Source organism: Euphorbia lathyris, chromosome 2 (genome assembly GCF_963576675.1).
Source record: "Euphorbia lathyris chromosome 2, ddEupLath1.1, whole genome shotgun sequence".
Classification (NCBI taxonomy): Eukaryota; Viridiplantae; Streptophyta; class Magnoliopsida; order Malpighiales; family Euphorbiaceae; genus Euphorbia; species Euphorbia lathyris.
In genome coordinates, this window is record NC_088911.1 from 82,408,239 (window position 1) to 82,422,132 (window position 13,894).

Below are 13,894 nucleotides of genomic sequence, written 5' to 3' on the forward strand. Positions count from 1 at the left end.
CTTGAATCAATCAAATTATTGATTTGATTCAAATTATTATTAGAACCAGAGAGGGCCTCTAATTTTACTCAAAACTCTATTTATCAAATAGGTCTGATAAAAATAATAATAATAAAAAAAAAAAAAAATAAACTTAAATTTTAAATGTGACTGAGCATAGTGATAAAGCTTTGAGTATAGGATTTGATATGAAACTATTTTTGTGATATAATAGAAGCTACCTCTGTGGCCTATTGCTGGAAATAAGAGGGAAAAGAAGTCGTGCGTTTTTTTTAGTGCAAATGAAGTAAGCACACCAACTACCCTTAACTTGTCATTTTTATATAAACACTTGTTCTTGGTCAATTCTCCTCTCTCTCATCTCCTTCCCTATTTTAATCCTTCTCCCGATTCATTTTTCCGAGATCCTCTTTTGATCTCATCATGTCTGACTTAGCTAAAGATGCATGGAGAAAATATCTTATTCAACTTCAAGCCCACCCTCTTAGAACCAAGGTTCTTTTTCATCAACCCCTTTTTTCAATTTCTTCTTCTTTTTATCGCATAATTCTATAAACTTCTGATTTTCAGGCAATTACTTCTGGAGTTTTAGCTGGATGCAGCGATGCCATAGCACAGAAGCTTTCGGGGATCAAAAGGCTTCAGTTCAGAAGATTGCTTCTCATCATGGTGCGTTGACTCCTTTCAATTCGTCATTTTTCGCGTTCTATAATCTGATTCGAACGAGATTACGACAAAATAAATTGGATTTTTAGGCGTACCAGAGAGAGCTAATTCTTAATCTTCAATCAAATGCTAAAATCGTGTTTGCTTAATGGGACCCACCAGAGAGAGTTGGAATTGAGGGTTAATTTCTCAGTATTCAAGCAGAAAGTGAATTGATAGTTTCCCTTTCATGTATATGAACAAAATTGCACTCTCTTCTCTTGCAGCTTTATGGTTTTGCATATGCAGGGCCTTTTGGGCATTTCCTTCATAAGTTGATGGATGTTATTTTCAAGGGAAAGAAGGACAACAAAACTGTTGCAAAGAAGGTAAGGCTATTTCTTCCGGATTTTAGATCATTTTTGTTGCCCGACATATAATTCTATTATGCAGTCATCTGAAGCATTTATTGACAAATTTTTATGTTTCTATCAGGTGTTATTTGAACAATTAACTTCTTCTCCTTGGAATAACATGTTATTTATGTTGTACTATGGCTTGGTAGTTGAAGGTATGTCCATCTACTAATTAATATTGCCAAGGTTTTTTGGTGCAGTGAGCAGATTCCATAATTAACTAAGGTGGCTGTGTTTGTTCGTTAAGTAAGCGTTGACCTTGCTTTCTACAGTTTTCCGAGTTCTTAGATTTGTTATCTATCCAGCTAAGGGTTTTGACCTGTATTTTGTCATTTTGTGTTATTAAACAACCCTTCATATACGCCAGGCATAGTTTTGTACATGTATCAATAGAATAATTTAGGTCCTAAATTCTTATGCGGTCTCTTTTGCTGCTAAATATGATCCACAATGTCAAAACCCCAATTTTTGAATCACAAATTGCATGATTAATTTCTCTAGCATATGTCAACGGTCTCTAGAGTTTGTGTTCTGATTGGCATCTTGCTTCATTTGCTTTGAATTCGGCAAAAATAAAAAGATGTGTGATATGAGGAGCACCTTCAACCTCTATGGTATGATTTTATTGTTTTTGAGTGGTATGTATGTGTGTCTGATCTTGAAAATCCGAATATTTTCATGCTTCAAATTATTGAATAACTTCGTTACAATTGTTGAATCGGATAGTGATCACTATTAGGATGTCTTTGTCCATATTGTGTCTTTTGACTACTTTGAGTCATCAAAACGTCGACTAATTTAGCATATTTGAAGATCAACGATTCTACAAAATGCTGAGCAAATAACATGATGTTAAAGGCAAAAAGATTATGGTGTGATTTCATATCTTGTCTAAAAGCTTTTGCCTGTTATTGCAGGACGACCATTTGGCTTAGTCAAGGGTAAGATTCGAAAGGACTACCCTTCTGTTCAATTGACAGCTTGGAAGGTACAGAAATCTGAACCTTTTTCTTTTATTATTGTCATTCCCTTTGTTTTCTTGTGTTGATGTTGTTTAAATGACACACAGGGATACTTTAGGCTTTTGTTCAAAATGCCAGCTTTAACAGTATGATGCTTATGACTTGCAGTTCTGGCCTATACTTGGTTGGGTGAATCACCAGTATATACCATTGCAGTTTCGTGTTCTATTTCAGTCCTTTGTTGGTTCATGCTGGTGTGCTCTCTACTTCTCAGCTTTAATTTCTTTAGTTTTAAATTGTCCTGCTTATCTCTTTTTATGCATGGATAGATGAATATGATACTTAAGCTAATGTGTCAGATACATGTGATTTTGATCATGAAACTGTGGCTAACCACATTTGTGTTATGCGTATCATAGTAACATGTCATAGAAAACATTGCAAGTTTGACTGTCTGGATTCAGGGTTAGGGTTTGGCGCATTTGTCTTAGAACAGATTCCCGGGGTAGCTAGTAGTGTTTAAATTTGTGTTTCTTGTATTCAGCACATTAGAAGTAAAATTACACAGTACTAATGCAGTCTTGATTCTTGTTGCTGACTTCAGGGCAATATTTCTGAACTTGAAAGCAAGAACAGCCTTAATTAAGCAGGCCTAGGCCTAGGAACGCAGCGACTTCTTTTCCACAGTTGATCATAATATTTTGTATTTTGTTGAAATGAAGGGCATTGCTGATTCTGCATTTTATCATTTTTGTGCAAATTAGAAGATGAACAATAGTGCTTTGTTCCTATAATTTGGTAGCTTCACTGCATTTTTTAGACTTCTCTATGAAAAAACTCTGCGGATCGTTTGTTAACGTGCACTCTCTTCTTTGGGTGAGGCAGAGGCAGAAGCAAGAGCTATCATTATAATAATTGGGAACAAAGTATCAGTATTGAGTGTAGTTTAGTCTACCCATCCTGTGCTTTTTTTTTATATATTTTGTGATTCTTTGAAGTAGGATCATAAAAATGGATATTGTTTTCCATTTCACTTTTGCATTCCTAAAAGCAAAGATTTATGAGAAGCAAGATCCATCAGGGAAACAATTTATGTTAATATTGACTGAGTGGTAAGAAATGTAGTTTTCCATTGGATCAGTAATAAATGATAAAAGAGGGACCATTTTCATGGTAGATTTAGATTCATAACAAAGTAATTAAGTTTTTGGCAACTATTATTAGCTTAGCTATTATTAGACGGCTAAACAAGCCCCAAATAATATCACTCCATTCATGGTGACTATAAGAAATCAAACTTAGATGGGGTGCTATAAAAATCACTGAGCTACCCTTAATAGGCCGAGCTCCTAAATTTGAAGAACTCGGAATGCACTTCCTCAACTTGCTTGCTTAAATGCTCTTGCAATAATGCGAGTTCAGAAGCAAAAATCAATGCCCACTAAATTTATTCCTCACCCTCGTCGTTGTACAAAAATTACTAAAGATGATACATTTTAAATCGGGACGTATTAGTTTTAATTGTAAACTAATAAAGATGCTCTTTTCTAGCTAAACTAGAAGGAATGAATCCTGGTTTTATGGTCTAAATCCGTAGGAAAATCAAAGATTCCTCCATTGTTGAATGTTAGAACCTTAACAAACTTCAATGAAAAAGATGAATAAATTGTATTTGATAAAAGTTGAATATCCTCACAATAATATGAGTTTATATAGCTCAACAAAATAGAAGGCAAAAGACTAAAAAGCCAAATTAGAGTTATTAATAATCAAGAGTGATAAGGGGTAGAATGGGAAGGGAATTGCATTTAGCTAAATAAAAGAAGAGTACAAACAATAGGGTTTAAATGGCACGATGCTAATAAAGGAATGTAAGTAATTGTTGAAGTCTTGGTCCCCTTGTTCCCTAACCTTGTGTGTCTTTTCTTCTTGGTCTGAAAAGTTGATTCATCGTCGGTAAATATCAATATTCTGTCGCTGAAAATCAACATTCGTCGCCGAAACAAATTGCTTTGTCGCCAAAGATGGAGCCATTACGCAAAGAGCTCAAAACTCACCCGTTTTGGACAGGAGCAGCCCCACACGCTGTCTCACTTAAGTGGCACGACGTGTGGATTAGTTTCTGACTCTAGGAGTGCAATTTTTTTTTGCCAGCTCCTCGTGCCAATCTCCCGGATCAGATCATACTCCACACAACGCGCGAAATGATTGGCACACCATGTGGAGCTGTTTTGGCCCTTTTTCTCGCCTGATCGTTCGTGCTTCGTTCCTCTTCTGACTTCCTTTGTCCGGACTCTACCCTTCTGTGGAACTGTAAGGATAATGATCAAAATTTAACTGAAGAAGTGTAGATTTAGCCCTAACATGTGGAAGTGTGCAAATTTAACCCTCATGTTCTTAAATAAGATCATTTTAACCATACGTTACCGAAATTTTGAAAAAACTGGTTTGTTATTTAACAGTCACATCATGCCTTCAAAACTCGTTTGTCGATAAATTGAAGCAGTTTCATACATTTTTGTTGATTATTTGTAACTATATTAGTAACACAGTAAATATTTTAGATACATTGTCAAAACAAATTTGTGATTAACTTGTATGTGTCAGGCTTAATTGTTATCATTTTAACAAGTCTTTTGTAACTGTATCAGAGACATGTTAAATATTTTAGATGTAATTGATGTTTATAACATCCAATATGATAGTTAAATAACAGTGAAACCAGTTTTTCAATTTTTTTTGTAACGTATGACTAAAATCGATGTTGTTTGAAAATGTTAGGATTAAATTTGGATCATTTCTTACTTTGGAACTAAATCTGCACTTCAACGAAACTGTTAGCGTCAAATTTGACATTTATCCCTTTTTTAACTTTTTCCTTCACAAGTAAAAAAACCGTTTCGATGCCAAACTTAGTAACCAATCAGAGCATAAAAAGTGATATCTAACGTAATGAAGAGAGAGAATCTCTTTGGCAAGCTGGTGGTCGCCCGTGATGATTTGATTGCCCTTGGCGCTTGGGAGAGTGAGGGTGAGGGTGAAGATGTTAATGGTGGCCACTACGGATGAGATAAGGGGCTTGCCCAGAATTGCGGTATATGCGAGCGAGATGTTCACCAACACCTAGATAACCTAGAGCTCGACATCTTTGTTTCCCTCTGTGAAGCTGATGGGTAATGAGATGAGGCCAAGGGGCATTACTTCAATGTCAGATAGTATGACTAGGATGAAGGTGTTGTATCGAAGCTTATTTCAACTGCGCTTTATCGCCTCTAACATTTTCCAGGTGAGGAGGTTGACTGAGCGACCTATATCCCTAGGACACTATAGACGTTAAAGTTTGTGATGACCAGGGTGACCACTAAAGCTTCGAAATATGGGGTGCAGAGAGGAGGTTGGACAACTAATGCCTCTCTTGTTGGCCTCTTCCTCCTTTTACCGAAGGAGCTTCCCATAAAGTATGCTGGTGCTCCTTCCCTAAATACCAGTATTTGTTGAAATACCACTTCAACCTTAATTTTGATTTGACAAACATATATAAATTGGAATTAATATTCCTAAGCATAATTGTTAACATATTAAATTTAAAGCTTTAATTTTTTATACTAATTTGTTTGTTGAGTATTTTTGGGTGATTTAAAATGGGTCAATTACATTAATATCATAATTAAGTACAAATTTACAACTAAGTCATATTACCAAACTTAATTCTTAATATGTCATTATTATCTATATATCATGATTTTACACTGTAATTTAAAAAATCTAGACTTCAATTCATAAATTATAAACTCTAAAAAATATATTCTAGATTTCTAATTTATAAATTCCAATCTTTAAAATATATTAAAAATACTGATTTTATTAGTTTGACATAATCCAAAATTATGATTTGACATAATTGTAAATAGTTTTTAAAATATGAATTTCGGTGTAATTTTCCCATTTAAAATAGATAAGTATAAACAAAGTTTTAAAGCCAAAGCCCAAGAGATAAAGTTAAAAGCCCAAGTGAATGAAGAAAGAAGTCAAAATGGATCCATAGCTTATAAATTGATCCACCCCGGCAAGAGAAGGATCCAGAAGAGAAAACCATTGCCTTCACCACGAAGCTGCTGACTTAGAAGACCCAAAAAAGAAGCAGACAAAACACAAATTGACTTATTAACTTGTAGACAAAGCCTAACCATTTGAGGAAAGATTCGGAAGCAACAGACAAGTTGTCGCTGCGTTGGCCTGAAGTCTTTGCTAAAAATGGAGAGACAATCTGAAGCTTCTGTGTAAAGCATTGAAGTGCTGATGATCAAGAATAAGAACGATAGAGAAGACATCGTTGTGATTGGCTGTGGCACTGGCTGCTGAGGACGAAAGGGACAAGATAGCTGTTTCTCTTCAACGGTTATTTCAAAATTCGAAATGACTGATGCCTTGAAGTGTCACTATAAAAGGCATGTCATTTGCTTCATTGGAACTTGATCTTCACATATATGCGAAAGCTCTGAGCAAACTCATTCTTGAAGTTCCAGCGAAAAGTAAAGAAAAGCCATTTTACACAAGCTCTTATTTTCTGTGCAAACAATAGAATAGTTCAATCAAAGTGTTCTTAGTTTAGAACAAAACATCAATCACTATAGTTAGTTAGGAGACTCTGAGTTGCTTGGTATTCAGCAATCAGAGTTAGATAGTTCTGAGTGTAGGCATATAGAGGACAGTACTCTGTAACTATTCATTGACTATTGTAAGGGTTTGTGCTCTACCATAAAGAGCTCAGTAGTGGATTAAAGCTCGGAAGATGAATTCTCGGGACTGGATGTAAGCAGGAGGCCGAACCATGATAAAACTGCTGAGTGATATCTTCTATCACTTATCTCCTATATTTGCTTGCTTTTATTTTTGCTGTGTGATTATACAACTAAGCCTACTGAGTTGCTATATTAAGTGCTGAGTTCAGAAATAGACTCTCAAGTGCTACCTTCCGGCTCAATATTAGAAACAACGTTCGTTGCTGATCAACTAAAGTTGTTTCTGACCGCACACAATATCTTTGTGCTATTGAACTTTGTGAGAAAGTAATTTTCATAAGATAAAATAAATCTAACAGAAGGGACCAACAATATTTCCCCCTAATAATGGGGCCTTTTGGCATCTTCTTGCCTTTACAGGGGCTCACGAGTCCTTTGATGGTTATCCGATTAGTGGGCAAATCTTGGTGGGGCTCATTGTTCGAGGAGCCTATCAATCTCCTTTTGCAACTAATTAAAGTTTTTTGTGGAGTTCCTAGGGGACTTATAATATTTATAGTATTTTACTTTATTCGTATAGGGCTTGGGGATCTGTCTGATGGTGATGGGTTGCTCGGATGCACGGGCTTGCGAGGTGGCAATTGTGGTGCCTTATCAGAGTGGTGTACTTCTCAGCCTACTAAATGACATGCTTTTTCTGTTTCCATAGAGTTCATCCACTCTTCATCTTGCCTTGGACAGTAAGGAAAGGAGCCATCTTCTTCTAGACCTAGAGGCGTCCTTTAGCTCAGTCGCCTGTTTAGCTTTTTCTTCCCTTTTGGCGCCCCCATTGTTCCTATATTTTTTGGACTCTTCGTAGCCCATCGGATGGTCGTCGTCATTATAGCGCACGAAGGTTTGTTCCATGGCCATCAGCTCTTCAGAAGATTGGGGGAGCTTATAGAACATTTTCGCTTCAAGGGCTCGTAGGACGTCCCTTTTGCCAGTGCATCATGGGCTACCTCCAGGTTGAGGCACTTGACTTGGGAGGCAAGATGGTGAAAGCGAGACAAGAAATTTTGAAGAGGTTCTGTTGGTCTCTACCGCATATAGTTCAAGTCGAAACTGATTCTCCTTACCTTTGACGGTCGTAAAACGGGATAAAAATAGGTATTTGAGTAGATCGAATGAGTCGATGGATTCAGGGGCCAGACCTCAGTACCATTCTTGTTCACTTCCGGATAAGGTAGTGGGGAAAACTTTATACATGATTTCTTTTTCCTTGGAGTAGAGGTTTATAGTGCTTATGAAAAAGACAACGTGGTCGTTAGGGTCCTTAGTGTTGGAATAGTAGGTCAGTCTGGGGTCTTCCATTCTCTGGGAAAATGAGTGTCAATGATTCGATGGACTAGGGGGTTTTTGCTTAAGGTGATGTTTCCCCCATCACTCTGTTGAGAGCCCTTTTGTCGAGGAATTTATGGATCTTGGACACTAGTAATTTTTCGACGTCCAAAGGGGCAATGGTACGTAGCAGGGGGTCATTATGGCGGCTGATTAGAGGGGGTTGGATGGTCTTTGTCATGATTGGGGGTGCTTTGGGGACCATTACATATGTCATGACGACCGATGTCAAAAGGGTTGATGTAGAAGGTTTTTATGGTGTAAACGTCTCGGCCTTCAAGAATTCCCAAATTTTTCCTATTTTCCTCCTATAGGACTTACTATTGTCGATGATCGTCATTTTTTGCTTTGAACATTGAGTTATCTAGAAGCTTTTAATCATATTAATGAGCTGCTTGGAAGGCTGATAGGCTCTTCGTCAAAGTCGACCTTAGTTTAGTTAAGGGACCATGTTTTGTGGATGTCCCACGAGGCTAAGTTGGACTTTCGCTTAGGGGGAGCTAGAAATGGCAATCAAAGAATTTAACATTACTTTGACCTGCGTAGGAGTTGACGATTTTTAGTCGGAGAAGATGACTTTCGAAAATGAGAAGAGTAGATATGTGTTACTACACGCTCACCGCACCAAATAATAAGGATATGAGATTTTCGGGTGGATAGCCTTTGCTGGTTCACCTCATATGCCGGCAAGGGTCCCTGTGAAAAATCTGATGATCAAATTAGTAAACAGTGGAAGGTAAAGCAAGTGGAGAATAAGAGTTCTAAAGGGAGAGTGTAAGACAGTTTGGATCCTTAATCAAAGTTGTAGTCTGTCTATTTTATAGAAATTGAATTTTGGGATCAATGATTAAAGTGTCCCTATGCTATTGTGGATTTGATCAGTTGAATACGAGAGCTATTGGTCTGGTTCCCTGTATGGTGGTAGATGTGGGTTTCTTGGTCTTTCTTGACCATTGTGCCCATACTTAGGAAACTTTATAGATAAATTTGCACTTTCCAAAAAATAATAGTGAAAAATTTGTAGTTTATCTCTTATTTGTTAATTATTACAATTTTATAATATTCTTTAAAATTTAATTTGACACTGTTGTCCATTAAAAAATATTTTACAGAAAGAAATTAGAAAAATTAGTTTGAAAAAGAAGAAAAATACATTTAAAAGTAATTTAAATGGAATATGGATATTTGATAGAAAGAGTTGATTGTGAACATTCCTGTGATTGTGAAATAAAGGAAAAATATAGAAAAAAAAAGCTGATTGTTTTGAAAGAAAATGATAAACGCATCCTGAAAATACAGTATTAAGCAAACCTTGTATATAGAGAAACAATATTATGTCTATTTATATGACCAAAACCCCTACAATCATCAACTAAAACATAATCTTTTTTTTCCTTAGAAACTAGCAAGCCTTTAAAGATTGATGTTAAATCTTAATTGAAATTCTGAAAAAAGGAGTTATGTATCATCTTCATGAAGCACTTCTCTTTACATTTACTAGGTAATATACAGCTCTTTAGCCTTTGAATACGATTATATTATCCTCATTATTGCATACTACTTTAAAGACTTCTACCATTAATCCTTCTTTATAAACCCACTATGACTTGAGCTCCGACCAATAAGTAGCACCTCTAATTTAACCAAGTTCTGTATTAAACATCAAGTCTTCCATAGTAACATTTAGAGAATCCTAATATATACTGTAGCCTTACTTAATAATTAAAATAGTAAAATCTTTTATAATAATTATAAATCTATATTACATGTGTTAAAATATATGAAAAGTCATTTGTTTAACATGAAGAATCAAATGCTTGTGATAAATTCATTTGTATTTATATAGAAATCATATGAGACCTTAATATATCTATTTAAGAGGTATAATTGCAATCAATTAAGATTAAAAACGATTAAAATTGAGTTGAGTGTTTAAAACGTTTCAATTAAGATATGGATTGGAATTCTAGTGCATGCCTAATGAATCATATAAGAAAAAGCAATGTAATGCAACCCACATAAACATAAGAAAAGACGAATTAATAGGTAGGTACAAATACGAAATATGATAATCCGAAAGAAAACAGTAATAGCATCAAACGCACATCACAGCATTTATATTAGTTCAACTTCATACTCATCTACTTTATACCAATGATATGCATTTTCACATGTTTATCCACCTGGACAATTGGGTCGGGTTAACCACCCCTGGGATGTGGGCTCCTTCTGTCTTTAATATGCTTGCTACCTCATCGTAACTCTTCTGCTCTTTCTTCCTCGCCGTTTCCGGCTTTCCTCTTTTAGACTCTTCTGCCTCCAACTTTTGCCCCATTAAAGTTCCTTTACTCAAATATTCGTAAGCCATGTACCCGGCTAGGAGCTGATTAGAATAATCAACTGACTCATCGCCTTTATTTATACTTGCCTTGTCTTTCAATGGATACAATGCTTCCCTCTCTTTCCGCTTCCTAGATGACCCAAATGTCAAATAACTACGAGAATGAGAATGATGGCTCATCTTGAAAGATTCAAACATGCCACGTCAACTCCTATGTGGGTAAAAGTAATTAATAACTTCTTGGCCAAAATCGTCAATTCGAGGTTTTTTCCTTTCTTTCTTCCTTGAGAAGCGACCTAAAAGACATCCAAAACGGAGATGGAAAAAGGAAGAATGCAGAGGACGATTTGTGGATTGTTTTCAACTCCGATTAAATGAAATGGAAAAATCTGGAAACTGCAAGATTTACAAAAGTAAAATCATGCGCTAACATTTTCCAAATCCAGAGCGAATCTTAGAAAATCCGAAACCAAGGTAGAGAAATAGATTCAGAAAAAGAATCCGATCGGAGGCGATTACTAAAATCCGACGACTTCAGGATCACTAGTATGGAAAAAATGTCCAAGGCGGCGGCAACGGAGGTTCAAACGGTCTGAGAAGAAAAGAGGGGGAGTCGCAGATGTAGAGAATTAGGAAAATGAGAACGGAATGGCAGAAATCTATATGCTTGAGAATTCTAAAATGCCCCTGATGTTCAATATAACGCTTAGCATGCCATTATCATGTAAAATGACTAAAATATTTCGTCGTTTGTTGAAACACACCTTTCTTGGGGTAAATTGATCAGTAACTTGGGGTCTATTTCATTTTTCCAATAAAGTTTTTTTTTTTTTAAGATCAATAAAATAATTGAAATATGGGTATTTAATTTATTAGGATAAATATCAAATTTCATCTTAACGATTTAATGTATTGAAACTGTTTAAAAAAAACTATAATATATTAAATTGTAAAAATTTATTTCTACTTAATTTTAATATTATGTTACTAAAAATTTAAAAAATATTAAAATTAAAATTTATAAAATAATTAATAAATAATTTTAATATATATTATTTTAATAAAAACTAATTTTTTTATAATTTATTGGGGTAAGTGCCAAATTACTAATAGTAAGAGTTTGCTGCTCCGGTCCCATCATGTAACCGTCATATTTTAGCTCTCTGCTTCTGATATGTTTTCTTTTGGAGAAGAAGGGACCCTAGTTCTTTTTTTTTTATGGAAAACAGTGTTTTCATGGACAGTGGAATTATTGTTAATAAGTAAATAAATTGATGCCTTGCACTTGTTTACTTTACTTCGAAATCTACTATTGCCCCATTTGAACCATTTTTGAGTGAAACAAAATATTTAATTTGGATAAATAAATTGACAACAAAATAAAAGAGAATAATAAAATAAAGGTTTAAAGCACTTTTTGGTCTGTGATCTATCCAAAATTTGTGCATTTGGCCCCTGACCTATTATTTGGTCATATTTGGCCCCTAATCTATCAAATTAGATAAAATCCAACCCATATTGAATGAAAAATTAAGTCTGTTGGAAAATTAACGGCAGTAACCAATACAAAAATGACACATGACACATAAATAAAATTAATTTTCACTCTATCGGAACACTAGAAAAAGTTTTTAGTATTTTTTTACTGTGTAAAATAGTTACTGTTGCCATCTCCAGTTGAAAATTAAGTTTATTTATGTGTCATGTGTCGCTTTTGTATTGCTGATTGCTGTTAATTTTCCAACAAAGTTAATTTTCCATTCAATATGGGTTGAATTTTATCTAATTTGATAGGTCAGTGGCCAAATATGACCAAATAATAGGTCAGGGGCCAAATGCACAAATTTTGGATAGATCAGGGGTCAAAAAGTGCTTTAAGCCTAAAATAAATGACACAAAGATTTACGTGGTTTGGCGGTGTGCTTATTCCACGGGTGAAGGTGATAAAAAATTAGTCCACTAGAGAAACGAAAGTGGTACAAAAAGAATGGAGAAAATAACACTTAAAATCGTTAACCCCAATACACCCAAAGTCTCACAATTCTCTCTTGGAGAATGTCTCTCAAATTAGTAATTAAGTGTTAATTGCTTGGATGCTCAAAACTTACGCCAATACATGGTATTTATAGGAAAATCTTGGGATGTGAATGGAGTAATTTAAAGTCAAAAATTACATATAAACAAAAGAAAAAGAAAATGGTTAAAAGTGATATTGACCAACCTAGTCGGTGGTTAATACACTAATTTGAAATTTTCAAATCACTTTTACAAATCTCCACCTTGATTTGAAATTTCACAAAAGTCTTCATTCGCCATAATGCCCTTTCAGCCTAGATCACTTATTCCTGATACCGATCAAGTTCAAGGAATATTTGAGCTTAGTTGTTAATAGAGGCTTTGTCATCATGTCGGATGGATTATCTGCAGTACCAATTTTACTAACAGTAATATTTCCTTCAGAAGTAATATCTCGAATAAAATGGTACTTCACATTAACGTGTTTCGTTCTTTCATGAAACATCTGGTCATTCGTCAAATATATAGCACGCTGGCTATCACAATGAATGACAATCTTCTGTAAATCTGAACTGCGCTCACCAACAAAAAGCTCGTAACCAAATAGCTTCTAGTGGACAATGCAACTGTAGGCTGTAAAGTAGCTTTCTAACTGATAGCACTGCTACCAAGAGTAAACACATAACTTATGACGGATCTTCTTCTATCAAGATCACCTGCATAATCTGAATCAACATAACCAGCCACCATGTTCTTACTCCTTCTAACTTTCAAACAAGCATTAGAGTAAGGTACCCTTTTAATACCCCCAAAATCCATTTCACATCATTCCAATGATCTTTACTAGTATTAAACATATATCTACTGACTACACTGACTACATGTGAAATGTCAGTACGAGTACAAACCATAGTGTACATCATACTACCAACAACACTAGAGTAAGGTAAATATGACATATATTCAATATCCGTTTCGGACTATGAACACATATTAGCAGGAAGTCTGAAATGAGCAACAAGTGGGGTACTTACAGGTTTAGCATTTTTCATGCCAAATCGCTCTATGGATCTCCATACTAATAATCTTCTTGGAAGCTCCCAAATCTTTCATCTCAAATTCACTACTCATCTTTGCTTTTAATATGTTGATATCAGACATATCATTGGCAGCAATAAGCATATCATCAACATAGAGTAACAAACAAACAAATGAGCCATTTACAAGTTTTGTGAAATAAACACAACTATCATATTGGCTCCTAGAATAACCATGCCTAATCATAAAAGAATCAAACCGCTTATACCACTGTCGGGGAGACTACTTTAACCCATACAATGATTTTTGCAACAAGCAAGTATGGTCTGTTGAAACACCTTTCCACATGATTTT

The 13,894-nt window shown here is 35.2% G+C and overlaps 1 protein-coding gene across 1 annotated transcript; it reads left to right on the forward strand.

Annotated features, from left to right (window-relative positions):
- The first annotated feature begins 226 nt into the window (after nucleotides 1-226).
- LOC136218721 (peroxisomal membrane protein PMP22) lies at nucleotides 227-3,116 on the forward strand. The gene is made up of 7 exons (XM_066005785.1): nucleotides 227-495; nucleotides 571-669; nucleotides 933-1,034; nucleotides 1,141-1,216; nucleotides 1,979-2,049; nucleotides 2,192-2,277; nucleotides 2,628-3,116. The coding sequence occupies exons 1-7, from the start codon at nucleotides 424-426 to the stop codon at nucleotides 2,677-2,679; spliced, it is 558 nt and encodes a 185-aa protein (XP_065861857.1). The 5' UTR covers nucleotides 227-423; the 3' UTR covers nucleotides 2,680-3,116.
- The last annotated feature ends 10,778 nt before the right edge of the window (nucleotides 3,117-13,894 follow it).